Raw genomic sequence first — 26,272 nt, 5'->3', positions numbered from 1 at the left:
GGGTTGTTTAGGCAATCTCTGCTAGTGTTTCTGCAATAAAATGGGCTGTTAAGTTTAGGGTTTTCAAAGCTCAGTTAGAGATTTAGACACACAGTCAATTTAATTGGAAATTCGTGATTAATTGCCCTGTGTAACATCACTAAGGAGCATCAGCTGAAGAGCACTGTGCACCCCTTTATACATGTGACACCTTAAGTGATATGGTCCCAAGAAATGATGCCCAGACCAGAGGTCCCATGGGGGCACATGTGATGGTCTGCCATGCATTTCACAGGGTTTATTCCACGGGGTGAGAGCTGCTAGGTACTTTTAAAAAGTACCCAGCATGAGTGCTACTTTAGTAACTCCATATCCCTTTGTTCCAGCTGTCACAAAGCCTCCCTGACTGCTTATTTCTTACAGTTGTGAACCAAACCCCTTTGCAGATGGGTTCATAGCTTTCTGAGAGGTGTTTCTGTGGTGGGGGAAGCCTTGTCCAAGCCTTCCTGCTGGCTGCTGGAGCAGTTCTCTGCTGAAGGATGGCTGGGCACATCAGTGCTGGGCATGAACTTGGCACTAATGAGCTGTTCTGTATTTCAGGCTTCCTTCCTTTCGGACCAACCCGAGCCTTACCTCCCATTCCTTTCACACTTCATCGAAACGCAGATGTTTGCAACCTTCATAGACAATAAGATAATGTCCCAGTGGGAGGAGAAGGACCCTTTTCTGAGAGTTTTTGACTCCAGAATTGAGAAAATAAGGCTGTATAATGTCAGGGCCCCTGCACTGCGGACGTCCAACTACCAGAAATGCAGCACTCTGAAGGAAGCAGGTATGTTCAAATGGGCTGGTAAAATATTCACAAGTACAATGTCAGCCACCAAGAAATGTAGGTCCTCAGTCATCTGAGTGTTGCAGTTGATGAAGTCCTAGAGCTACCTGAGGAGGACTCAGCAGTATCCTTATCTCATCTCAGCAGCAACTTTAGCATGCTGTTAAACACCAGAAATGGCAGGAGCCTTTACCTTCTCTTTGAGCTCTCCTGGGCTGGTGCCTTCAATAAAATCAAGCCAAACCCAAATGGAACTGGCTCACAGTTTCTCATTTCAGGCAGCTCCTGTTCCTTTTCCAGGAGAGCTTTCCTTCACCCTGGTGGTGGGACCAGTGCCAGCCACACAGAGGAGTCGAGCCCTGGTGTCTGCTCCACTGGCCCTGTCTCTCCCTTCCATAAAAAGACATTGTTTTGCCTTACACTATTTGGTTAGAGCAGCAGGGGATGATGGGTGGGGATGTAATCCTGTGTGGCATATTTAGTACCTCCAGCAATAGATGTTCAGTGTTAATGAACAATTCACTGTACTGAAGGATTGGAATTTTTTTCTGTTACTGTCACAGGATGCCTTTCCAAATTATATTTTAATTTCTTACCTAATGCTTGTTCAAGTATTTATTATATTTTTAAGTAATACAGGGAAATTATACTCCTAAATTTGTTGGGACACGTATTAGTAAGATAGGGCAAACATCTTTCTTATGTTTTGTGTTTTTTGGGTTTTTTTTTAACTCCTTCAGTGTTTTACTTGCTGTAAACATATCAGAAATAGAAATTTGTGTCTGTTTAAATTTTTCTGTCTATACTCAATTCTAATTTGCAGGTCAGCTGTCTATTCAGCGTCTAGTTTTGGCAGATATTGTGGCACCAGAACCTCATATTCTGTCTTGTGAAAAGCAGCAAACTGATAGTAATATCAATTTTCCTTCATATTTATCATTCACAGTATATGTGACCCCAGCACTGATCCAGCACCTGTTTGTTTAACTATTTTTGGAACCCTTCAAATCCTCTGACCCCACACCACCCACTCCTTTTCTCCAAAATGGAACAATACAAAGTGGTTTTTTTTTTTGTAGAGGGGAAAAGTACTTGCTGAGTTTCTAATGATAATGTATGTAAATCTTGTGACAGCTTCTTTCCCATCACAGTTTTATAAAGCAGGAAATGAGTTATATGTTGTTCTTAACAAATGGTAAACAGATTTAGCTTCCCCATTTTGCATATGTATTCTGTAGCTGTGATACGCTGAAGGAACAGGCCTGCCCGTTAATAGATGGGCTGGAAAGAGTTGAATATTACAGTTGCTAATTAAATGCTGAATTCACCCATACACCTCCTTTCCCAAGTTCTTCACAGTTAAGAGGGAGACAGGTTTAATTTTCATTCTGTTTGAGGTTTGAGATTGACACCCTCAAATCCCTGAAGCAAAGGATTGAACTGCTTTAGTTTCAGTGGAGCTGAGATTCCTGGGGAGCCCTCTCCCATCTTACCATAGCCTTCCCTGTTTCCAAGAATCTGCTCATCCTCCTGATGCTACTCAGGTCTTACTACAGTTAACTATGCTTTTTGAAGGCCTGTCATCCAGTAAAGGCATATCTAAATTCAGGAAGAGGATATTTATAGTCCCAGATGTTTGCAAAACTCAGGTGTCCCCCCGCAAGCATCTGCCCAGGGAACGTGTCTGGGGCCAAGCAAGGTGCCCAGTCCCACAGAGATTGCAGCTGGCCTTGGAGGTCTCTGCTCTGCTGAAGAAGCCTTAAAATCAAACAAGGAATTTCAGGGAAAGATTGCATTGCTGTTATCAGTTCCTAATGCATCTCGTAGGCTCCTGTAAATACCTGCTTGCTTAACAGCTAACTTGCTTGCACCAGTGCTCGTTGTGTTGGGTAAAGAAACTAAAAGCAGAATTAAAAACCCCACAGCACAAGTGTCTCCTCACCTCTGTGAGTGGCAGAATTGTGTCTAAGGTCACCATTTAACTCTCTAGTGGGTTTCTAGGGGTCTGAGTGTGACACAATTGCTCACCTGTGACTGTCACCTGCAGCCCAGTCCATCGAGCAGCGCCTGATGAAGATTGACCACACGGCCATCCACCCCCACCTGCTCGACATGAAGATTGGCCAAGGGAAGTATGAGCAAGGATTTTTCCCAAAGCTGCAGTCAGATGTCTTGGCAACAGGACCCACCAATAACAAGTAAGCGCAGCTTTTATTTTTTGGATTTAAAAACAGGTTTCTCATACAAATGCTTCACATCATTGGACAGAAGTCCTAATTTTGGGTGGTATATAGCCAGTCTAATGAATGGAAAGCTAACAGCTGTTTCCATTTCAGGTTTTTTTCAGCCCGTTTCATGGGCTGTGACTTTTGAAAATATGACCACAGTTTGGGTTATGTCAGGAGATGTTAGCTGTTTTGGGGAAGATTCCTCACTGCTGTTTTCTATTTAGTAACTACTCTGTCTTCTCATACATAGTTTTTGTTTTCTAATTGGTTTTTTGAGTTTCAGATGAGTTGTTTGACTGTTTTGCACTAAATACAGTAATTTGGGAACTCAAGCCAAAATTCAGATTCTGAAAGAAATTTTGGGGTTAAAACCTTCACACCATCATGTGGAATGAAATTAGTGTCCACTGTGTTCCTTTCTTTTCTTTAGCTGTTATTACATAAACTGGAGATTTTGTAGCTCTCTTTCAGTTCCCACATCGGAGTACCCTGGAAGGATAACTTGGTGAGGGTGGAAAGTACATGACTCCGTACCTGGGTTTCTTTTTTGAGTCTGATATGGTTCTGTGGCCCACTTTGATAAGAGGGTAGTGTTACCTACAGCTGTGGAATTGAGCATGCCATTACATGGTTCATTTACCTAATGCAAAATGGTAACCTGTAGCACTGATACGCTTTATAGTTATAATGCAAAGTAAGTGCTGTGAGTTCCTTTATTTTTAATCTTTCTTCCTGCAAAACCCATGAATGAGGGGTTTCTCCCTCTTCAAAAGTAAAATACTTGTGCATCACTGATTACAAACTTATTAAATTATCAGCTGAAGCCCTCAATTTCAGTTTCTGGTAGTCAAAATGTGGGAGCACAGGTAAATCCAAGAGCTTCAAGGGCTACAGTTGTCCAGATGTTAAAGCTACCTCTTGTTTTAGGCATGTGCATGCACACACGCTGCTCTGAGCTTCTGCATGAGGTGCCCACTCAGTTCTATTTAAACACCTTTTGTGCATACCAGTGCTAGCTAAGCCCTTTTGAATAACCTGCTAGGAATAAAAATTGCAAATGGTAATGTAAGAGATCCTTAAGCACTGAAGGTTTAAAGAAATGGAGTTCTTTAAAAGAAATTTTAAAAACCCCAGAACCAACCGCAGAGGAGGAATTCATATTTCAAAGTTCCTTTGGTTTCAGGCTTCCTGCAAATGGAGACAGAATTGTATGGGTAATGGTCCTTTGAGGAATGGAGGATTTCTTCATCTTGTGAGATGCTGTATTTAACAGTCTGGCTCTTATCCTTATGGGTGGGTTTCAATTTCACAGTGTCAGCAACAGTGAGAGTGTGCCCAGCCTGCTTCAAGTTTCTTAAATCTTCTGTGTCTATTGCAAAATCATAGTGAATCTATGAATAAGCATCACTTAAAAATAGTTTTCCTTATGCTCTTTGAGATTTGCTTCCATTAGATTGGTACCTGTTCTAAATTGACTTTAACTCCTTGAGTGGTGATTTTGATTTAGATCACAGCATGTTTCAGAATTTCTAAGTTCCAAAATCCCATTGCTTACCACAAAGCGATGTCAAAGTGACAAATGTTTGGAATTCCTCCAGTTGTATGTTGCCAAAAAGGCTTGTAATTGGAAAATCTCAAGACCATCTGTTTATATCTTTCTTCTGCCTAGTTTTCATGTGAGCAGCTGAGAAGACACTTTCTCTGCCATTTAGGACATGTAATTCTGCTGATTTTACACCCATGTATAGAACAGCTTTTCCTTGCCTTCTGCCAAAGCAGTGTGACTCTTCTGACCACAAAATCAGCTGAAGTATAGCCTTCCATTAATTTGAATTTCCCAGTGTAAGATTCTTGGAGATAGATAAGTTTTACTTACAGGACTGGAGGTTTGCCTATGAGCATGGGCTAAGAGAACATTCCAGCTACATTTCTAGACTCTTCAGGTGTAGCTATTGTGTGTTTATAATATAAAATTAATGCAAAGGATATTGCTGTGTGGATGAGAATTATTTTCGCAGGCTTCAGTTTTACTTAGCAAATTTTGTCCTGAATTTTGTATGGAAGTGCATTTGTGGGAAATGGGGAATAATTCCCATGTTGCAGTCAATTGTTGCTGGACAGCAGCAAATAAACCAATTCAAAGCTGTTTTAATGAAAAGATGTCCTCAGTGGCCAGCAATCAGGGATTTATTGCTTCCCTTTCTGGGCTGATAAACTAACAAATACATAACCAGAGCTCATAATGTTATGTAGCTGTTCCCTTCCTGTGAGCAGGAGGAGCACTGGAAATTCCTCAGTTACTGGGCTGTTACATGTGTAATATATTATATCTAAATCACAAATATAATGCAGCAACAAACACTTCTAGTTTCAGTTCTAGATCCTATATGTGATTTAAATAATTTAGACGAAACCCAGTTTTGTCCTCCTTCCCATCAGGCAGCAGTGTCCCACTTGGACTCCCTCTGTGCTGCTTGCCTTTGATGCATCTCCCACATCATGGGAAAACCTTCTGAATCTACAGGGAGCAGCTGCAGCTTCCTCTGGGTGCAAAAGCATCCCCTCCACGCTGCTTTAAGTGTGTAAAGCAGTGGCTTGTGCAAAGGTCTCCTAGAAAGCATCCCAGGAGCAAACAGGCTGCAGTCCCTCAGGCTTATTTCTCTGTTATTCTGGAAAAGAGCTGTGGTTTCCAGAGCCCTCATTTCCTTTCTCAAACCCCAGCACCACTCTGTGGTTTCTATGTGTTCCCTTCTTCCCTCTGTGCTTTTTCTGCCAGGCTTTAAAATTGTAGCTGGAGCTCCACTGGCTGAGGCATTTGCAGGAGTGGAATTTGAATGACAAAAAGCCAAGCTACATAAACACTTCATGGTTTTTGATTAGCTAATTGTTAAATTAGGGGGAATATGCTTACAGTGCAAAATTAAAACAATGAAACAAGCTGTGTTTTCAATCTAATTGATTACCTAGTAACTTAATTTGTACTAAGAAGCTTGATAAATGAGATTAACTATTGCAGAGGAAAACAGTGATTCCCAAGCATGGGAATATATTTGCTTTCTGGCAATTTGTATTGAATGCCTTCAAAGAACAACTGACTGCATTTTTCCTTCTTTTGGTTTTCAAATGAAGGGTTTGCTTTGTTACACGTTTACAAAATGGCTTTAATTACTCTTTTTTTGCCTTCCTATCTGTTTAGGCCTGCTTTCCCTCCCATTTCTTTATTGGAGCCCTGCTTTCCTCCTTGCTGACTTTCCTGACTAGCTTGTTTCCTCTTTCCTGCCCTGGCCATTTCCATTTGTTCCTGAGCTGTGTTTTGCTGATCTGACCACTGTGTCAGTATTTATTTACAAAACCTATGCAGTAGGAGTGTATGGAATTGGGATTCATTTTTGTGCTCTGTTTTATGGCATGACTTGGTGGGCACTGTCCTGTGACCTTCATCTTCTGCCCCTTCCTTCAAGGTGAGAACTGGGCAGGGTTTATCTGCCTGGGACTATGATCCTCCTCATTTTTAAACAGGGCTCTTTTTTGCTTGTTGCTGGCATTTAACATCAGGTAATGATTTTAAAAGGAAATATGATGTATATATAACACAAAGAAGTTGATGTGTCTCTGTGTGATGACAGAATTTGTTCTGGTTTTAACTAAATTATTTTTTGTATGCCAAATGGTCTTTTTCTTTTAATGAGTGCTTCATATTATATGGCCTTTTACTGCCCCCCTGTCTGTTGGGTACTGTTTTAAGGCTGTGTTAAATGAAGATATAATCTTTTTTAATCAAGCCAAGCAATTGCAAGTAATATAGAGTGGCATCTCTGCAGCACATCTAGGAGAGCATGAAATGAGTCAGCAATGAGCCATCCACAAACAGCACCGAGGTTATTTACTTTTTGTGAGTAGTAAAAGTTCACCTTTTACATAAGAAGATCTGAAACAAGGTAATCTTATGTAGCAAACCACTGATGGGTGCAATGAAAATATGAACCACTTGTACTCCTATACATTCATTTTCAGGAATAAAAAGGGACTGACAATCTGTGCTTAAAGATGGTTTCTGAGATAGGAAATACCCATTGTGGTGACTTGGAACCTGCTGGGTTCCTCCTGAGCTACTGATCCTCTGCTCAACTGGTGCAAGGCAGGAAAAGTGCAATTAACTTCTTTGAGTTAATATGTCATTTAAACATAGCTGTGCAGAATTAAAGCTGACAGGGAAAAATGGGCAATGACATTCTTGCATCCAATATTCCATTTGCTCTCCTCTGAATAGTACTCCTCTCCCAAGGGACTTGCAAATTAAATACCTCACAGGACAGTGGTTCCTCAGGGCAGGTGATGCTGCCAATTCACTACAGTTCTTCCTTACAGAGGATGACAACTGTGTGTGCCACCCTTTAAAATCACTTCTTTTCATGTGAACTGCTGAAAGAGCCTGTCAGTGCAGGGCCACTCTCTTTAAGGCATTTTATTAATTTTTGTTCAACCAGTGAGCAGTTTCAGAGCTTTTCTCTTTCAGCATATGGCAGAGATGGAAAAGGTGCCTAAGTCTCCATCTAAGCTTTCATTCTCCTTAGCATGGAGCAGTGTTAGTGGAGCAGATGCACACTGTGGATCCCCATCCATGATCAGGTGGAGCTCACTTTCAATGTTCCTTTTCTTGCTTGGTCTGACATGTGTTTGGCTTGGAATCTCTGTGTACAGTCCCACACATGTGAGCCCTACCAGGAGTTGCATGTGCAGGCTGTGTGTGTTTGTGTGCATGTTTTAGGGGGCTTGCTGGGGCTGTGCTACAGCTGTGTGCTAATTTGGAAATCTGAAACTCAGATAAATCCTTTGATGGACCTGTATAGGTAGAATGGGTATTGTCATGATTTGCAGGCCTAAATAGCAACCTGCCTCATGAGATGGTGTATATGAGGAGGTTCAGGTGCTGTCCCATAGACAAGTGCATTTCTCTCTTTCCTTCTCTCTGTGATCACTGTAAATGGACTGTAAATTACAATAGTGATTTTCATGGTGATGGTAATATTGGTTAAATCCGTCTGAGGAAGAAGTTCTCTAGCAGCATGTTCATGTTTTGCAGTATGAATCTTGCCTGCTACACCCATGTCTGATTTGGGAAGACATAATATCTTCATTTCTCCAGAGAGCTTTAAAAAGGGAGGGCAGGGAGAAGGTATGGGAAGAAAGAGTCTTGTACACGTGGTCACAGTACAGCATGGCCAGTCCCTGGTGTGAGGTGCTGTCCTGCTAGATGATTTCTGACAGTGCAACTTTGCTGCTGGCTGCCTTACCTCTTTTCTTATAGAAATGTAAAAGATGATACTTAACGTGGGGTGTTTCAAATGTCACCATTACATTCCCTCCAACCTCTGCAAGCCTGTTCCTATGCTTGTTGGGTCTAATTTGATACTAAATGATGCTGACTTGACTGCTTTTATATCACAAAGGTCTTAGTTGGAGGTGCCTTACTTCATTTCCATATGTTGAACAGAGCACAGTGTTCCCTGGTCCCTGCTCTAAAATATCACTGCTTTTCTGCAGTCCCTGGAGGTGAGGAGCATTCATCTGTGGATATGGGAGTTAGATACAGACAGACACACTGAAATGAGCCTTTCCTCATTTCTCCATGGAGGCAGCTTGTCCCTGGGCTCCCTGCAGCACCCAAGCTGTGTCTGCTCCATCCCCAGAGACCGAGCTGGTGCTTGTAGCAATGCTTCCACTGTGAGGAATATATGAAATATGCCAGTAGTCCATGCTCATGGCCCTGCCAGCAAAAAGCTAAAAGGGAGAAGGTATTTTTGGGGTTGGGGAGTCCGTGGGCAGCATCCAGGCTGAGCAGCAGGCGGCCTTCATCTCCTCAGGACAGGGAGAGGAGGGACACAGGCAGCAGGGGTTATCTGAAAAGCCCAAGTCTAAGGGAGATGGAGGGAGAACAGCTTTCCTTGCTGCTTTGGCAGCACCTGGGCTGAGGTGTGAATAGAGCAGCAGCTGATGACAGGGCCAGCAGAGGCACCCACACAGATTTCAGCAGTCATGGAGAGCTGGTGCTCTCCACTGGGCCTTTAATCCCCCTTAAAATCACTTCAAGTGGTTGCAGGGAGAGGAAGAGCAATTTGAAATGCGGTCACTGCTGAGGAGAGGGAATGGTTATTGTAATACTGAAGCATTGTTTTGGGAAAAAGCAAATTCGATGTGACCCAGTAAAGAAAAGGCTTTAAAAGATTTAGCTGCTTAATCCTGTTTATCTGCTGTTAGATCTTCACAAAACCTCCCAGAGAGATTCAGAGCAGCATCTGAATGTACAGACCTCACCCAGTGACTCAACAGTTCCTCTTCCTCAACTTAAGGTTTGGAAAAGAGGGGACATGCAGCTCACTGTGTGTAATTGCTCCGGCTAATGAGCAGCAGTCTTTTTTTTTTTCATAAACATCCAACAGTCTTCACATTTATATGATTAAAACGTTCAAATAGTTCTGGTTAATAACCTGGAAAATGGTCTGTGCTGTCTCCCAGGTGAAGTACAGCTCTGGAATGAACTTAAAATGCTTTAATAGTGGTGTGTTATTTTGTAATTATTCTGTGGCTTTCATTCTGCTTTCACCTTTGGTGAGGTGTTTTCCCTCAAAGGACACTTAAAGCAATTCTTTCATCTTCAAGTAAATGCAGAAATGTAGATGGAGGAGGATCCAAGCTCTGTCTAGAATTCAGAAAATAACCATATAAATTGGAGCAGAAAACTATGATATGGGGTAATAATTAGAACTTAAATTTCCAATGTGTAACTGGCATTCTGTTGTGTGTAGCATAAACAGGGTCCTGGCTTGCAATAAATGCAAGGTCTCCAGAGCCAAGTGGCTAAAGTCCCATTAATATCTGCTATCTCTGTTCAACAGAGTTTTTCTGTGACATTTCTGGTTGTTGAGATTACTAAAATGTAAGAGTTTATTTTCCCCCTCTTTGTCATCTAATGAGGCTTTGGCTGTTTCTTCTGAAAAAAAAATAATTAAATGATGACTTATTAAACTCGGGCTGTACATTTTTAAGATGTCTGTGGAGGTGCAAAGACACTTATGTCAGTGATTTCAGTGTTCCTCTGAAAAGGTACCAGCATTTACTGTGCAGACACCTGTTGGGCTGTTTCATTTTGTTAGCAGAGACTTGAGGCCACAAAAAAAATTGCTTTAAAAAATAAGTGTGTTGTCATGTGGGATACTGAGGTGATGAACCATAATTACATGCAGACCCAGATTTCTTCCTTTGTACTTGTTTTCTTGATGTTATTTGTGAGGTACAGTAGGACTTCAGTTTGACTTTTCAAACAACAGTTCCTGTGGCTTGTTTTCCCTTTGTATCTGTGTGGTGAGCCAAAATTCAGTCTTTTGCTGACTCTCTTGAAGGAACTGATGAAGATATTTATGTACATGTTTGCAAAGTCCTTTCTGGAAATAGAGGCTTTTTTTTTTTGGTCACCAGGGGCCACATCCCTGCACTACTCTTGGGTCAGATTCCTCTCCCTGCACATCCCCAGTGTTTGCCCAAGTTGTCAGAACCCAAGTCCAGCTCTGTGCAAGAGTTTCCTCCCCAGGCATTCATCTGCTGAAACTCCTTGCCCAAACTCTTAGATCCCAAATTTCATTTGTATATACTTTTTTTGGAATGCACACAGAAATATGTGGGTTTGGGATCTGGAGACTGCTGTCCTCACCAATGCCACATGTGTGGAGAGAGGATAAGTTCAACTGGGTGTACATGAACAGGTGGAAAAAACACCCCAGGCTTTCTGTGGTACTTGGGAACTAAATGCAAACAAAAAGTTAAGGTGAAAATAGCAACATGACTAATCCTAGGAACATCAGCATTGTTTATAACCTTTAGACATAGGTTCACCCAATAACAGTTGTTAAAATTGCAAAGAGAAGTTTGTCTCAAATAATTCCTGGAAATACCATAGAAAGTGGAGAAAGGAGAAGTAGCACTTCTCACAGAAAAACAAAATCATAGAAATGACTACTCAAAATAAATCATTGTGTTTTGTTTTCTGCTAAAGGGGCTGTTTTTGTCAAACCTCATCAAATGCAGCAGTGATGTTGGGTAACTAAGCACAGTGATGGCATCAATGCTGTGGCATAACCTGCATTTCAGGTACCAGGAGCTGTCACTGGAGACCCTAACAGGCAGCTGGGCATGTTTCCATTGGGATTTTTGTCCCTTGGGTGGGTGCTGGTCTGTCACCTCCAGGTGGTTTCCCATGGGGAGACCACACACCAGCTCACACCCGCGTTTACTGCAAGGTCCAAGCTTGGGCTTTCCCTTCTTCTGCTGCAGACCCATGGGATGTCCTTCAGCTCCTGAGGCAGCCTTTCCCCCCTGCTTTCCTTCTCACTCGTGTCTCCCCTGTGTTTTGCAGCCGCTGGGCCAGCCGCAGCGCCAGCACGCAGCGCAGGAAGGACCGCCTGCGGCAGCACTCGGAGCACATCGCGCTGGACAACGACATGAGGGAGGTGGGTGGCCTCCTCTGGGGGCAGCACCAGCTGGGATCCAGGAGCTGGAGGCTTGGACAGCAATGTGCCCATTCCTTGGGGCTGCTTTGTGGCTACTCTGTGGTTTGGTTGGGTCTCTGTAGCCCGCTTGGATGCTGCTCCGCTTGTCACCAATGCTGTACAACTTCAAATCACACAACATAAATAAAGTGCTTTTATTATTTTGGGACAAGACAGCCCCATTGTCACCAGGGAAATGATTTGCTGATGTAGACCCTGGCTGTGTTACTGCACACAGACAGCAGAGCCTGGCAGTGCAGCTGCCAAACTCTGGACAGGGTGGAAGTCTCTGGAAAAGTCAAGTCCTTGAGTAAATGTCAGCCATGTAGAAGTGAATGAGGCAGGATCTTCCCCTTTTTTTTTTAAAGGAACCTTTTTTCCTTTCTTTTACGTAGATTTCTAACATTTTACATATTTGAAAGGCTAAGACTTCGGGGCCTTTTTATGCCTAAAGCTTGCAAACTCCCATGCATCTTGTAAATGTCAGTCACACACATGTGTTTTTTTTTCCCATCTTTTCAGTTCTTCATCCTTCCATTAAATATTTTTCTGCCACATTTTTCCATTGATGTCCATATGCTTCTATTGTATGTTACTAGCAAAAATATAACACTCATGCTGTTTTGTGGTAAAACTCACTCAGTAATGATAGTCAGTGTTGGAGTTTGCTCTCCAAAAGAACCTGAGTGGATGAGAGGACTCTTCAACCATAGTTTTGAACGATGTTTCATGGAAACACAGCAAAACAGCACTTGTACCTGTTTGTTGCTATTTTTGCTAACATGGCTTTGCAAGTATATTTTAAGCAGTGCCTCGTGCGTGTACACGGCAGCAGAGCCTTCTCAGTACTTTGTCATGTATTTACTTTCTTCTTTTTTTTTGGCTGTGGATCATATGCATGCTTCTTTTGCTTTGTCTCTTCTTTCTGTTCTGCCATTGGGGCATCTGCCTCCTCTTAGCCCTCGGAGGAGCTTTTGCTTCGTCAGAACTCAATGGCCTTCTGGGAGTGGGATCAGGGACCACCCCCTCCTGCACGGCCTCCTAAAAAATCCTTCTCTGAATGCTGCCTGGTATGTTTTAGTTCTTCTTGTTGAAAGCTGCTTTTGAGATGTTGTTAGCATGAGGAACCTCTGTCTTTGCTGCCTCTCAAACCTGCCCCTTTCTTGTAGAGTATGAGCACGTCCCTGTAGCGCTTGGAAGTGTGGTTATAGTCAGAAAAGTAGCTGGAAAGGAGCTTCCACATCAGCTCCCTGGAAAACACAGTGGCTCCAAGGCTAAAAGACAAGAATTTTGTTTTGCTTTGGGTTTTTTTTTTCCCCTATGTTGCTCACCTGGTAATTCAGTTTAGGGTGTCGCATCCCAAGAGCATTGCTGTATGGATGCTGGACCATTGCATCCCAGTGTGCAAGAATGTGGTGGTGCATGGATGCTGGAACAGGCAAAAGGCAATCAGCTGATTCTCTCAGCCCACCCTTAGTCTTCTCTGGAACCTCAGAATTTGTTGGGTTTTTTTTATTTTGTTTTTTTTTCTTTTTTAATAAGAAGCTATACAATGAATAAGGTTATCTGTGTTTTGTACTCTTCAGACTATAACCACACTTTTTATCCCTTCACATTTAGAAAGAAATATTCATTTTTCTAATTATGTATTCCCTGTATTACTTTTTGCTGATTTTGCTGTTAATTTTTGCACTGAGATGGAAGTCACTTGTGAGGTTGCTTGCTGAACAACATACTTTCATTGTCTGTAGCTTTTTTTCTTTTATTCCCACCTATAGTTTTTGAACTATTATAAAATCCTTACAATATTTTTGGAGCTGTAGTTACTTAACTGAGAATTTTAGTGGAATACAGCTTTTTCATGGCAGAACCCTATATTCTTGTCTGGCCTGTTAGGGTGGTGCTAAGTGGTTCTTGTTCAGATTTCTGTGTTCAGAAAATCCAATTGCATCAGAAAAACTCTATTCCTATTTAAATTAAAAAAAAAAAAAAGGTGGGGGGGAAGCCATTTGCTATTTCAAGGTGTTAAGATTTTGGTTTTGCTTTTCCTAATCTCCTGGAAGGTGTCCATGCCCATGGCAGGAAATTTGGACCTATGTGATCTTTAAGGTCCCTTCCAACCCAAACCATTATATGTTTCTATGGAATAAATTTTCTGCCCAGACAGGAAGCTCCAAGGATGCAGCAGCCGTAGTGACCTCTCAGTTCCCCAGCCAGCAGCAGCAAGGATTCCCTGGAGGGATGTGACCTGCTCCTTCCAGGAAAGACTGGTCATTGTCACATACCATCCCCGAGAGAGGCATCCTTAACAGGACACAAACCCACTGTGGAAACAGAGCATTCCCACACCAGGCTATGAGCTCTGTTCTTCAAGACTTTTATTTGGCAATATTCTTTTATCTTGCTCTTTTTAAGACAAAATTATGAATAATGCTCAAACAACATTTTGATAGTTGGGGCCAACTTCTCAGCCTTGCTCAGCACGTAGCTCTGTCACTGATGCTGGGGTCAGAAGTCATGTGCTGATTGGTTTGTGGATTTTGGCTTAAAACAAAACAAAAAAAAAACCAAAAAACAAACACCCCCAAAAAACTAGACCAAAGCAAAAAATACCCTACCCTGAAGACAATGCAGTGGAACAGGAAAGTTTGAAAGTCTTCAATTATAGCAATTATAGCTTGGATCTTTTTTTAAAGAGTGTGCTGATTTTTGTCCATACTTTACAATTACCATAGTAAGAACATGAATGATTCCAAGTGTCAATTCTGTTTAAAATGAGCTTCATTTGTAATCAAAAAGTTAATTTGAGAATAAGATCAAGTCTCATTTTTCCTTCATAAACCATCTAGATGAAAAGTAATGGATGAAATCTTTCTCATTCACTAAGTGTATTTCTGCTTCTTATAATTTATTTTTAGGGGTTTTTTTTCTATTCATATATAGTCTGGTCACAAATTAGACATTTTTTTTTTAAAGTGAGAAATAACAGTGGAAAGAAACTTTCTTGGTGTTTTGGCTTTATTGGTGAATGAAGGTATTACACTTTATGCACTTGTACCTAACCTCATGCTAGTGACTAACAGCACGGTTCACTGGCTAATATTGGCTGATTCTGTGCCAGTCCAGGGAAATATCTTGCTTTTTCTCTTGTCAGAGGGGATCATTTCACTTCTCTAGCCTGACACCTAAACATCAGACAAATCAAGATTGTGTTTCTAGATTAACACTAGCTCATTTCTTTTCATCACCTTGCTTGCTTAGGATGAGGAGATTTACTCTGACCTGTAATATCTAAAATTATTCTCTTTATTTTTAGAAATACATGCAGGAGGCCAGGAGTTTAGGTAAAAACCTAAGGCAGCCCAAACTGTCAGACCTCTCTCCAGCTGTGATTGCGCAGACCAACTGGAAATTTGTGGAAGGGTTGCTGAAGGAATGTCGCATGAAGGTAGGTCATCCCTTGGATTGCAGTGAGCTCAAAGGGCACCTGCAGATGTTCTGCTGGTTCACAGCTGGAATGACATGGTTCTTTTGGAGCACCTGGTTGTAGCAGGATGGATAGCCCTGTAGTGTTTTTCAACAGCTGGAACGTGTTTTGAAAGGAACGTGTTTTCATTTCTCTTCCCTTTATGCAGTTGAAGTTGATGGAAGTAGAAAGGACAGGAAGGAGAATCAGCATGATCAGACATCTTCTGGAGGATTTCCTTTAATTGTTCATATTTACATGTAGCCTAAACAGAATGGCCTGGAGACCTGTGGTCAAAAGGGAAGAATTCAGCATGAGTGGCTTGTGCATGTTGTTTATGCATAGCAAATGAAATATAACAGTTCCTGGTGTTAAAGAAGATTTCATAGCCATGGACATAAAACTTCTTTGTGTCTGTTGGAGTTGGTAGTATACTCTTTTATCTGAGTGTTAAACTTATTAGCTGTGACAAGAATTGAAATGGAAACTAAGTAAGACTGAGCATGTGTTCTGTACTCTGCTTGGTAATAAATCACCAGCAATGAAATAAGACAATTAATAAAGGGTATAGAAGTAGGACAGCTGGAACAGGCTCCCCAGGGAAGTGGTCACAGCACCAAGTCTGCCAGAGTTCAAGAGGTGTTTGGGCAATGCTCTCAGACACATGGTGTGACTCTTGGGGCTGTCCTGTGCAGGCACAGGAACTGGACATGGTCTTTCTGGGTCCCTCCCAACTCAGGGTATTCTGTGATTCAAAGTAATTAAGCAAAACTTTTTAATATAATTATTTCCGTTAATTTACAGTCTCTGCAAATAGGTTTGAAGTTTCTCTCTGTTAGCCACGGTCTCTAGATTAAGAATGTGTAAATTCATCTGTAAATTCTGTTCCTTGTTGGATAACATTCTTAGAAACTGTTGGGATCTTTTTTTTTTTTTTGATAGACTAAGCGCATGTTGGTAGAGAAAATGGGCCATGAAGCAGTTGAGCTGGGACATGGAGAAGCCAACATAACAGGTCTGGAGGAAAACACACTGATTGCCAGTCTCTGTGATCTGCTAGAAAGAATCTGGAGCCATGGTCTGCAGGTCAAGCAGGTTGGTAAATACTGAATGTCATCTCTGCATTCTACGCTGCTACTCAATGGTATAACCCCAAAATAAAGCAGGAGATGTCTTTGGGATCAGTGTCCCTGGTTCATATTTTGCAAAGATTTGATATGTTTGGGTTTTTTGAGGGGGGATTGTTTTGGGGTTTTCCCCTCTGGACATTGCAGTGATGTTGTCAAGTACGTGTTTGGTTTGTTCCCTTTCAACCTTTACAAAGGAAACCCAGAGGAAGAACAAAGAAACAAGGTGGGTGGTGTGACTGCTGAATCAGTGAGGTGGTTCTCTCTTCCTGAGGTTTCATGGCCCAAGAGAGAAGGATTGGCTTCCATTACTGAACATTTTGCCCATTCAAATGCTGTTCCTTATTCTGCCATGTTTATTGGCCATTACTGGTTATTTTTTTGCCTATATGTATATTTTTTTATTTATTTTCAGGGGAAATCTGCATTGTGGTCCCATTTGCTTCAGTACCAGGAGAGAGAAGAGAAGCAAGAGCACAGTGCAGAGTCCCCAGGTGAGTACTTGGCATGAGCAGTCCATCACAGCAAGTGAACTCTGCCATGGTAGGAACAGTGCAACCACATGAAACCTGTGCAGGATTTTCGGTGTATTTGCTTGCTAATACCACGTTTACCTCTTGAGACTTCTCATAATCATTGTGGGGATGTCTTGATGTCTGGACAAAATGGATTGAAATCACTGGAGGCCAAGGCACATATTTCCCATCCTTGTCTGGAAAATCACTTGATGCATGTGCACTACCTTCATTCCCTTTTAATGAGCATTGAGTGAGGTTTGAGAAGCATTGTCTCCATGAGAAATAATTCCTGAAGAAGCTGAAAGTGTGGAACTGGGAATAAGAGAGCTGACATTTTTCCATCAGTGAGCATAATCTGTCTCTCAAATCCCAATATGAATAACTCTATGTTCAGTAAGTCTTTTTACTGGTGGGTGGTACACTTCAGAAATTGTGAAATTGATCTCTCTCCATCAGTCTAGGTGCTCCATTTATGCTTTGGCTTGGCCCCTTACAATTACTAAATTACTTCTGTGTTTAAAGAGAGGTTTTCTAAAAACTTTGAGATGGGGTATTGTAGTAAAAGTCTCTGAACTTCAGTGGGTCATCTTGCAAGGACTCTCCAATTCAGATCCTGCAGATGGAAACTTTTATGATCAGTCCTCAAAGAGGCATTTATGGACAAACTAGTCTCTCCCAAGAAAGAACTTTTTAATAAGCTTCAATGAGTAATGCACTAAACAATCTGGCTGGCAGGCACAAATTCCTGAGAGCAAAATGTGTCACCACAAAGTGGTTTGATCAGAGCAGAGAACTGAAATGCGCAGCATTCTTTGCATTGAATATGTTACTGTAGCTTAATTTTATTTGAGTTGTTCTCAGTTGTGAGCTTTCCATGGAAACTTCTCACTAATAAAACTCACTGCTGTACAGATTTAACCTAAGGTATTTCACACACAAAAAAAGGCAGCTAGATCTCCCAAACTGAGTGCTGGGTTAAAGAAGGAATAGGTAATATATTCAGAGTTTTCATTTTGTCTGCTTCTACATTTCCAGGATAGAGTTAATGACAATGCACAGAAACAGTGCAGTAACCAGCCAGTGAAGATTGTTTTCAGCTGTATGTAGAACAAATGTATTGCAGACTATTACTGTAGAGTTGTGCTAACTATGTGTATTTTCTCCATGTAGTTGGTGGTGGAACAGAAAGACGAAAGTCTGATACAGGAATTACTCTGCCTACATTGAGGGTTTCCCTGATACAAGACATGAGGTATGCAATTTGGTTCCTAAAGCATGAATTGTGGGTTTAATTGTGTAGCATAAGGTAAACATCCTCACTGGGTTAGGGTCTACAAAGGCTAAGGAGAATTAAACCTTCTCTTCAGCCCACATTGAAATCTACAATGTGTTGCCTTTCTGTTTTGAAAAACTTTTTTGTGTGTTCACTTCATCTTTTTTAGTGAACAGAGAATGAAAACCACACATATGTTACTGCAATTTCTGTTTTCCCAGGGGGGTTCTTCCAGTAACAAAGCCAACTTCTACAAATAACAGCAAATAAGTTCAATTCCTTGGTATTTTCAGTTTGTTTGTTTCAGTTCATTTTTTAATTACTGACCCAGCAAGTACAGTTGATAGGCAAAGCAAAGGGACATAATTGCTCACAATGCCTGAGCAATATTCTTTCTTTTCAACTAGCATTTCATGGCAGAAAGTAATAAATGTACAAGCTTAGAAGTTTGATCAGACCTAGAAGTTGGGTGAGTTTAAAGCTGGGATGTGAAGTTAGGACAATTTCTCTCCAGTGGACCACAGCCTGGCTCTGGAGACCTTTTCAAGCAGTGTTAATTTGGAAGCAGAAGGATTAGAGGGTCAGAAGAGGTGGAGACTGGTGTGACACCAGCAGGCAGAAGTTCTTCAGGGCATCTCCTTGATTAAGCCACTGCCAGGTCAGGCCACTGTTTTGACACTTTTCTTGCCAGGGCTAAGGATTGCAGTGGGGTAAACATGCCGTGAAAAGGGAGGAGGAGTAATGCAATAATGCTCATCTGTAAAGAGCTGAGAGCAATTAAATGTGTAAGACAACATGAGTACTGCTTCTTACATTCTTCTCACACCTAAAAATATGGCAAAAGAACCTTAGGGTAAAAAATAAGATTTATTGTAGTTAGTTCAGAGAACCCTGATTACAGTGATGTGATTTTACTATGTGGGTTGATAGATTAGTCAGATTTTTCTGGGAAAAAAAAAATCACTGTACTCCCCACCTGCAGTGTGCAACCTTTTAGTTTGATGCTTTGTAGTATGAGTCTTTTGTTCTGATTTCAAAGAGCATGACATGCCATGTACTGCTAAAACAACATGTAAAAGAGGGAGAGAGAGAGAGAGAATGCATAGAGTGTAGTGCCAAGAGGTCATTCTGAACATATGTCTGCCATTTTAGCACCCCTCTCATGGGATGTGGCAGCTCTCTCCTTAATTCAGTCCTGGGAGACTGACAGGCATGCAGAGGGTCAGTGTGAGGGAAGGATGAGGGAGGATCTGGAGCGGAAACTCCTGTGCTGGGGGGGGTGGCTGACAGAGGGGGCTGTGTGTGCTCACTGCTGCATGCATGGATCTGTCTTCCACTGGAGTAATGAAAGCCCAGCATGGATCTGAGCTCTCTTGTGTGAATCACAAAAGTCTTTCTTACTGCTCTTCAGAGAAGAAGTACAGAAGCAGAATATTTTGTAATATCTTGGGTATTTGTGATTGTCCATGAATATGTGTGGTCATAGGAAAGTGCTGGGCAGATGGTGAGTTGAATTTGTCATCTGTAATCTCGAGGCATACTTTCTCCTGCTTGGAAGGAATGCTGCCTAATATTTGTTTGCACACCAGGCTGAAGTTGAAGGATGGGTAATTGTTAAATTGCAGGGCTTGTGGTGCTGACTGAACTAATGGCTGGAGGATTAAGCATTGCCTTAAGCAGGGCTTGTTTCTGATGGCTCATGCAAGGTTATGTAAACAACTTAAAAGCAGGGCTGAGTCACAGTCATGCTCTGAGTGTGCCATGTGCCACAGGTACTGTGGTGTGTCCTCTGCCTCCCCTCTGAAAGCCAGGCATCTCAAATATGGTCAGGAAGATGCTCAGGATGTTTATTTTTGTTCTGTGCATGGAATCCCAGTGGCACAAGCCAGTCTGGGGATTCTCCCTCCAGCCTTTCCCCTGGCACAATCTGCCCCATCTCTCCAGCCCCTCTTCCAGCTACAGCCTGCTTCCAGCATGGCATTGCTGAGCATCCAATCAAGCCAGTCAACATCAGGGCCTCCCCAAAACCTTTGGTCCAGCTGGATTCAAGTTTCTGATCCTTCCCCTTTGGGCAAGCTCTTCCTTGCTATCAGCACTTGCTTCATGCCCACGTCGTGCCTCCCTCCTCAGGGAGCTTGCATTGGAGGATGTGAGCTGGCCCCTGGGCCCACAGCAGTGATGCCTTAGCCTGCTGTGCTCAAAAAGAAGGCTGAGCAAAGCCCTGCTGCCTGCCTGGGGTGAGCTATAGGCTCCTTCCTGACTGTGCTGCCATGGGAGCAGGCACAGCATCCCCAGGGCACGGCGGTGCTGGGCAGCTGCAACCTCTGCTGTCAGCACAGCAGTTTGCACAGGGTTTGTTCACCAGACCCCAGGCTTACATTTGACAGGGCAAATAGATTTTTCTTTATTACTAATGGGATTAAAAGCAAGTCCAAACCAGGGGAGTTGCATCGAAATGGCTGCTCAGTGCTATGACAAGAAGAATTTGCTGTGCAGTGCTGAGCATACGGTGCTTACACTTAGGTCACTGATAAAAATAGAGCTGTTCTGACTCTCACAACTGACAGTGAAATAAATTTGGGTCCCTGCATGCTCTGTTCTGTTACACTCTGCTTTTGCTGACACCAAGACTGATTACTGAATCTTTTTAATATCTCTGGCAAGCTGCATGCTTGCAGATATTTATTTTTTTTCCCAAATGCACAATTAATGCTTATCTAGTCTGAACCAGACACAGGTAATGAAGAGGCACAGAGAGCGTGCGTGGAATAAGGTTGAGTCCATCTGCACTTGAATCTTCTCCCAGTGAAATAACATATTCTGCTCAGTGTTTCATATTAGATGTAATTCAAGCTGAGCACTCAGGGGAAGGGGAGGGAGATGATAGTCTGTGCTTTGATATTCCCATCTCAAAAGGCTTGAAATGTCTGAGGAGAGTGTCTCAACACGATGTAGTTGATTGTAGCATGCATCCTGTTTCTCAAGGACTGCAGGGGTCACGTGTCCAGCTCTCTGCTGGAAAGTCTAATGCTGGCTGCCATGCTCTGAGCCAGGAAGGGCTTTCCCCTGCCAGGAGCAAGGCTTCAGCCTGCAGGTCAGCCTGGCACAGAGCAGGGCTCCTGGGCTCTGCATGCTCTTCATTTGTGCAGAGAAAACTCCTATTTCTGGACAGCTCCAAGTTGTTCTTTGCAAATTTGCCCTAAAGGTCCTGGGCTTGCTCTGTTAGAGGCTCTATAAACAAGAGAGTAGTTTGCTCAAATAATGCAGGGACTAAATATAACACAAAGCACACACTTGGGTGTAACAGATGGGGGAAAGCACGAGACTATAGTAGTCAATGTAAAAAGCATCAGTCACAGCATGACTTTGTTGGATTTCCTTTGGAGTAAATATTGCCACATTCCACAACACTCAACAATGCGTGGAGGGCTGTCAAGGAAGTTGCAGGAGTTGGACAGTAAATTGCAGCTGGGATTAGCTCAGATTTCAGCTGATGGTACTTGGAGCCTGCCATGGAGATTTGGAGGGCTGAACTGCCTGTGCACTTAACATGCAGATTGCATGAAAATTAAGAAATTTGAGCCTTTTCTTTCCCCTGCTGAAAACTGTTACTCACTTTTCTTGTTTTTTATTTAACCAAGTGGGGAGTTTTTGGAAGCAGCTTTGTCCTGCCGTGGCAGTTCTCTTCCTCTTCTAAAACTCCTGTGCTCTAAAGCTAGAGTTTTGGCATTCTCCAAACTGAAATGTGGGAAGGTTAAAAAGAAAAACGCGTAACTGTAGAAGAAATCCCCTATGGAACAGTTCTGCTTTCCTACAGATAAAACATATGGAGGGCTGTTCAAATTATCACTTACAGGAAGGCTTCTTCTATCCCTAAAAATGTGATTCTGCTTGCAGCTTCCTGCTGCTGTTTTTGCCTCAGCAGTCCTCCTTTTCTCAGCTGTGCCATTGCTGCTGCTCTTGAAGGGCTTTGTTAGAGCCTTCAGAGCCACTGTGGCTTGGAGAAACCCTCAGGACTTTGTCTTCTGCCCTCCCAGACACACCTCAGGTCAGCAGCTTGAGGTGTAACTGAGATTTAACTGGGTCTCACAAGGTGCCACTTGTTTTTAAACAACCCATTGCTGTTTTTAAGTCCTAGCAGTGTCCATTAAAGCACCTACCTTGGACAATGAAGGGGTAAGCAGATTTACCCCTCCTCACATTGGCCAGGCAGCCACAGAGCAGCTCCTATGGGCTGCCATGCCCAGGAAAAGCTGCCCTATGTCCTGGTGCCAGCCTGGGATCTCATTGCCCCACTGCAGGGTTCTGGGGGCCCTGCTGGGGATCTCTCCAGAAATCATGTCAGAAGACATTTTCCAGTTCACTTGCTGCATCATCACACTGCATGTTGCCATTTGAAGCATGCAGAATTTTTATGATTCATCTATTTATTTTCTTCCTCACACATTTCAGGCACGTTCAGAACATGAGTGAGATAAAGACGGATGTGGGGCGAGCCCGAGCCTGGATTAGACTTTCTCTGGAGAAGAAGCTTTTGTCTCAGCACCTGAAGCAGCTGCTTTCCAACCAGGCACTTGCAAAGTAAGCCAGCTCTTTCCTTCAAACCTTCATTTCATGTTGTGAAGGTGGTGCTGCTTGGGGTACAGCCAGGCACCCTGTTTGGGTACTGTGGTTTCCAGTAGAAGTGATTGAAGGGCAGGGGGGAGCTGGGAGAGGTGGTGCTGCCCACCCAGCAGGGCAAAAGTCTGCTCCTCTGCATGGAAAGCACATCACAGATTTCAGGAAGGAGGCATTAGTTCATGGTCAGATGCCTGCACTGCTCCAAGCCACACTGCAGCCCTACAGATGTTGAGCTGACAGGGTGGTGGGAGGGCCCCAGCTGCTGCTTGGTGCATCCTGCTGAGTTTGCTGTCACAGTGGGGAGCAGAAGGAAGATGTGGTTGTTAGAGGAGACCATTCCACAGTGGGAAGGCGTGGGGAAGAAATGAGGTTGCTGTGTGTTGGTTCAGATCTGCTGCTGTGAGTAGTGTTAGTTTTTAGTGTTAGTTTTTACCTGTGCTTTCAGCAAACCCCAAACTGAGATAACTCAGCAGCCTTGCTGTGGGAGTGCTCTGTAAAATATCTGTAGCACATTTACATGTCCTCTGTGGGTTTCTAGCAGCTTCTGGTTTTGGGGGGTCATATGTCTCATTAAGAGCCACTCTTCATTTGGTGTTTTGAGATTCAAACACCTTTTAAGATACTTGGTGCTTTTTCAACAGCAGCAACTCAAATGCCATGTGCTTGTTTCTCCCAGGAAACTTTACAAGCGTTACGCTTTCCTGCGCTGTGAGGAAGAACGGGAACAGTTTCTGTATCACCTGCTGTCGCTCAATGCTGTGGATTATTTCTGCTTCACAAGTGTCTTCACTACGATCAGTGAGTTGGAGAATCAATTTTTTTCCCCCTGACTAAAAATTAGTTGCTGTCATGGTTTGTAAGAGATGATGGTGGTGGTGCCTGAGTAGCTGAGCCCTTATCTGGGAGCCTTGGTTGTTGCTGCGGGGCTCCTGGGTGCTGGGTGTTGCTCTGGGAAACCAGCTGGAGAGCCAAGGTTGTGTGGGAGTGCTCTGGATAAGAGCACTGCACAAAGGAGAGCAATCAGCAGGGAGTGCTGCTCTCTGTGTGGTTTCTTTCAGTTTCCCTCCCAGACAAGTCCTCTACCTCCTAATGCTTCTTTCTGGCCTTCATTAAGTGTGCACAGCAGTCTGCTCTCCGCAGACTGAGGAGGAGATGCAAGATTAGAGGATGAAATACTTTGTGCTGCTCTTTGTATCTTAAATCTCTTTTTGTCTCTTCTTAAATGCCAGAAAGATTCCCTTTCTCACTCTCTCATGTAAGGAGAAGAGCAGAGATTGGATTGCTATCTGGAAATGAATCTTTGTCTCTCCAGTACAGGACAATGCAGAAAAAGCAAGATCCCATTAGGTGACCTAATTATTTGGATTCACCTGGGCAGCCATTATTTTTAATTTTCCTGCCTGTTCAGAGTGAACTGAAGCAAGTTTTACATGGCTGTCAAAACAGGCACTCATTCTACTTTTTCCCCTCTAAAAGCAATAAATCCCCCAGAACTACCGCAGCACAAAGAGATTTATTCATCCTTGATTACCTTATTTCTGTGGGGTATCCAGCCTAACAGCTTTCTTCTGCAGGACAAGTGCTTGGAATCTGAGGGTATTTTTTGAGTGCAGTATGATTGGCTGGCACACAAAAATAAAAGAGGCTGGCTTGGCTTCCCCAGTCCAAAAGGCAGCTTGTGAAACATATGGGGAGAGTGGATCTTGTAGTGCTGGAGGTGCAGTGTCAGAGCCAAATCCAAATTGGGGTGGGTGGCAGTCCTTGTCTTCAGCATGTATGGGTGGCACAGGTTGAAAAGCAGAAGAGTAAGGGATTAAGAGCAGGAATAAGAATAAAGTGGGGGATGTACACAGAGACACAGCAGACCTGAGAGTCTGGCTGTGGTGTCAGCACTACTTGAAGGGGGCCTATACCAAAGATGGGAACAAATATTTTATCATTTACCTGTTGCAGGAGGACAAGAGGTGATGTTTTTAAACTAAATGGGGGGGGGGGTCAGTTTAGGTTAGATATAAGGAAGAAGTTTTTTTCACGTTTTGTGTACTGAGACCTTGGCACAGGGGATGGGATGGGATGCCCCATCCCTGGGAGTGCTCAAGGTCAGCTTGGACGGGCCTGCGAGCAGTCTGCTCCCTGCAGGGGGCTGGACTAGATGGCTTCTAGAGGTCCCTTCCCAGCCAGGCTGTTGGAGGGCTGTGACATGCCCTCGTTCCCTGCCCCATCCTCCGGCGGCGGCTCCGTGCCGCCCGTGCGGTGCCGGCTCCGCCGCGGGGCTGCAGCTCCACCGTGCGGCACCGCCGCCCTTCTCGGGAGGGGGCCCCTCCGCCTCCGAGACCGGCAACCAGAGCTTGCCTTCAAGGGAAAGGCGTGGTTTGCCCCAGAAATTGCGATTACTGTAAGGAAAAATAATAAAAGAAGGCTAACGTGCTTCCCACTCTGCCTGTTCGCAGTGATCCCTTACAGGTCAGTGATAATTCCCATCAAAAAACTAAGCAATGCAATAACCACATCAAACCCGTGGATATGTGTGTCAGGAGAGCTGGGAGATAGTGGTGTCATGCAGATTCCTAAAAACCACCTAGAAATGACGTTTGAGGTGAGTACATGCTCTTCACAATTTCCTTACGCTTTGAAATATGCTTCCAAATAAGTATTAATTTGTTAAGGGGTTTTTAAGAGCACAGCATTTCAGAGTCTGTCCTGATTTTCAGCATCACTATGAACATAGGTTCAAATGTGTACAGGAAAATAGCTTGCTCCTCTTGTGTGAGATGAAGGTTTTCTGTGAGCACACACCACTTTTAACCACAGGCCTTGCTGCTGTCCCTGTCCAGCCCAGAATTCCTCACCTTGCCTATCTATTTCCACATCTCATTCCCTTCCACACCTCCTTGCCTAATTGTCCCTTTTAGTGCTTATTTCCACCTCCTCATCTCCCTTCCAAGCTTCCCTTCTTTCACTCTCTCTTTCCACTAACCACCACCCAGGTCCCTTTTGACCTCTGGCCAGTCCCAAATTTCTTCTGGGCCAGTTGTCTGGCATTGCTCTTCAACATCCCAGCTTCAGGTGCTGTCTGTGGCACACCAGGAGCTGCCATCCCCCCTGGGCTCTCTCCCCTGGGCTTGCTGGGCTTTTTTCTCTTTGCTTTCTCCTCTGCTTTCCCACCCAGTAATTTCAGGCTGGCTCAGTGCCATGCCAAAGCAGCTGGTAGCAGGAATTGCAGGGAAAGCCCCATCAAGCTCGTCTAGCTCCAGGCTGTACCATATCCATTAAGGAGTCATTTTGTAGGAAAATCTGCTACTGAAATTGAGGTTGCATCCACTGAGCATATGCAGACTGATCTTCAACAACAATAGCAAAAAAAGCCCCTTGCCAAATACAGGTTGATTTTGACAAAGAGAGGATATTTTTGAGATAAATGCCCACGTATCATTCAGATATTACTGTTTTGTAGAAAAGATCTCCAGGCTTCTAACAGGCAAAATGACATATTTAGATATTTCTAAGGACCATATTGTTTCTGTTCGGGATTATTCTTTTGGCTGAAGCTTTCCTAAAATATCAACTTGGGTAGCCACCCACTTGTAGAAATGTCAGCCCAAGCTGCTTTTTTGGCAGCATCAGAAGCAGTGAAAACCAAGGTATTTCAAGGAAAGTGTTAAGGTGACATTAACAGATGTTGTTGC

General features: G+C 43.3%; 1 protein-coding gene across 6 annotated transcripts in view; it reads left to right on the top strand.

Moving 5' to 3' along the window:
* Positions 1-26,272, top strand: part of DENND5B (DENN domain containing 5B) — a 105,814-nt gene that overhangs the window by 70,355 nt on the left and 9,187 nt on the right. For 2 of the 6 annotated variants that reach the window (XM_063154046.1, XM_063154045.1), the window contains 12 exons: positions 580-811; positions 1,635-1,721; positions 2,859-3,009; positions 11,450-11,543; positions 12,542-12,652; positions 14,899-15,030; positions 15,991-16,143; positions 16,591-16,669; positions 17,864-17,945; positions 22,419-22,547; positions 23,263-23,384; positions 25,037-25,182. In XM_063154046.1, the coding sequence (XP_063010116.1) occupies positions 580-811; positions 1,635-1,721; positions 2,859-3,009; positions 11,450-11,543; positions 12,542-12,652; positions 14,899-15,030; positions 15,991-16,143; positions 16,591-16,669; positions 17,864-17,945; positions 22,419-22,547; positions 23,263-23,384; positions 25,037-25,182 (1,518 nt within the window). The remainder of the gene's footprint in view (positions 1-579; positions 812-1,634; positions 1,722-2,858; positions 3,010-11,449; positions 11,544-12,541; positions 12,653-14,898; positions 15,031-15,990; positions 16,144-16,590; positions 16,670-17,863; positions 17,946-22,418; positions 22,548-23,262; positions 23,385-25,036; positions 25,183-26,272) is intronic. The other 4 variants (XM_063154051.1, XM_063154050.1, XM_063154047.1 and 1 more) reach the window with 3 other exon arrangements.

This window comes from Melospiza melodia, chromosome 4, assembly GCF_035770615.1.
Source record: "Melospiza melodia melodia isolate bMelMel2 chromosome 4, bMelMel2.pri, whole genome shotgun sequence".
In the NCBI taxonomy this organism is placed as follows: domain Eukaryota; kingdom Metazoa; phylum Chordata; class Aves; order Passeriformes; family Passerellidae; genus Melospiza; species Melospiza melodia.
This window is presented reverse-complemented; position numbering and strand designations above follow the sequence as displayed.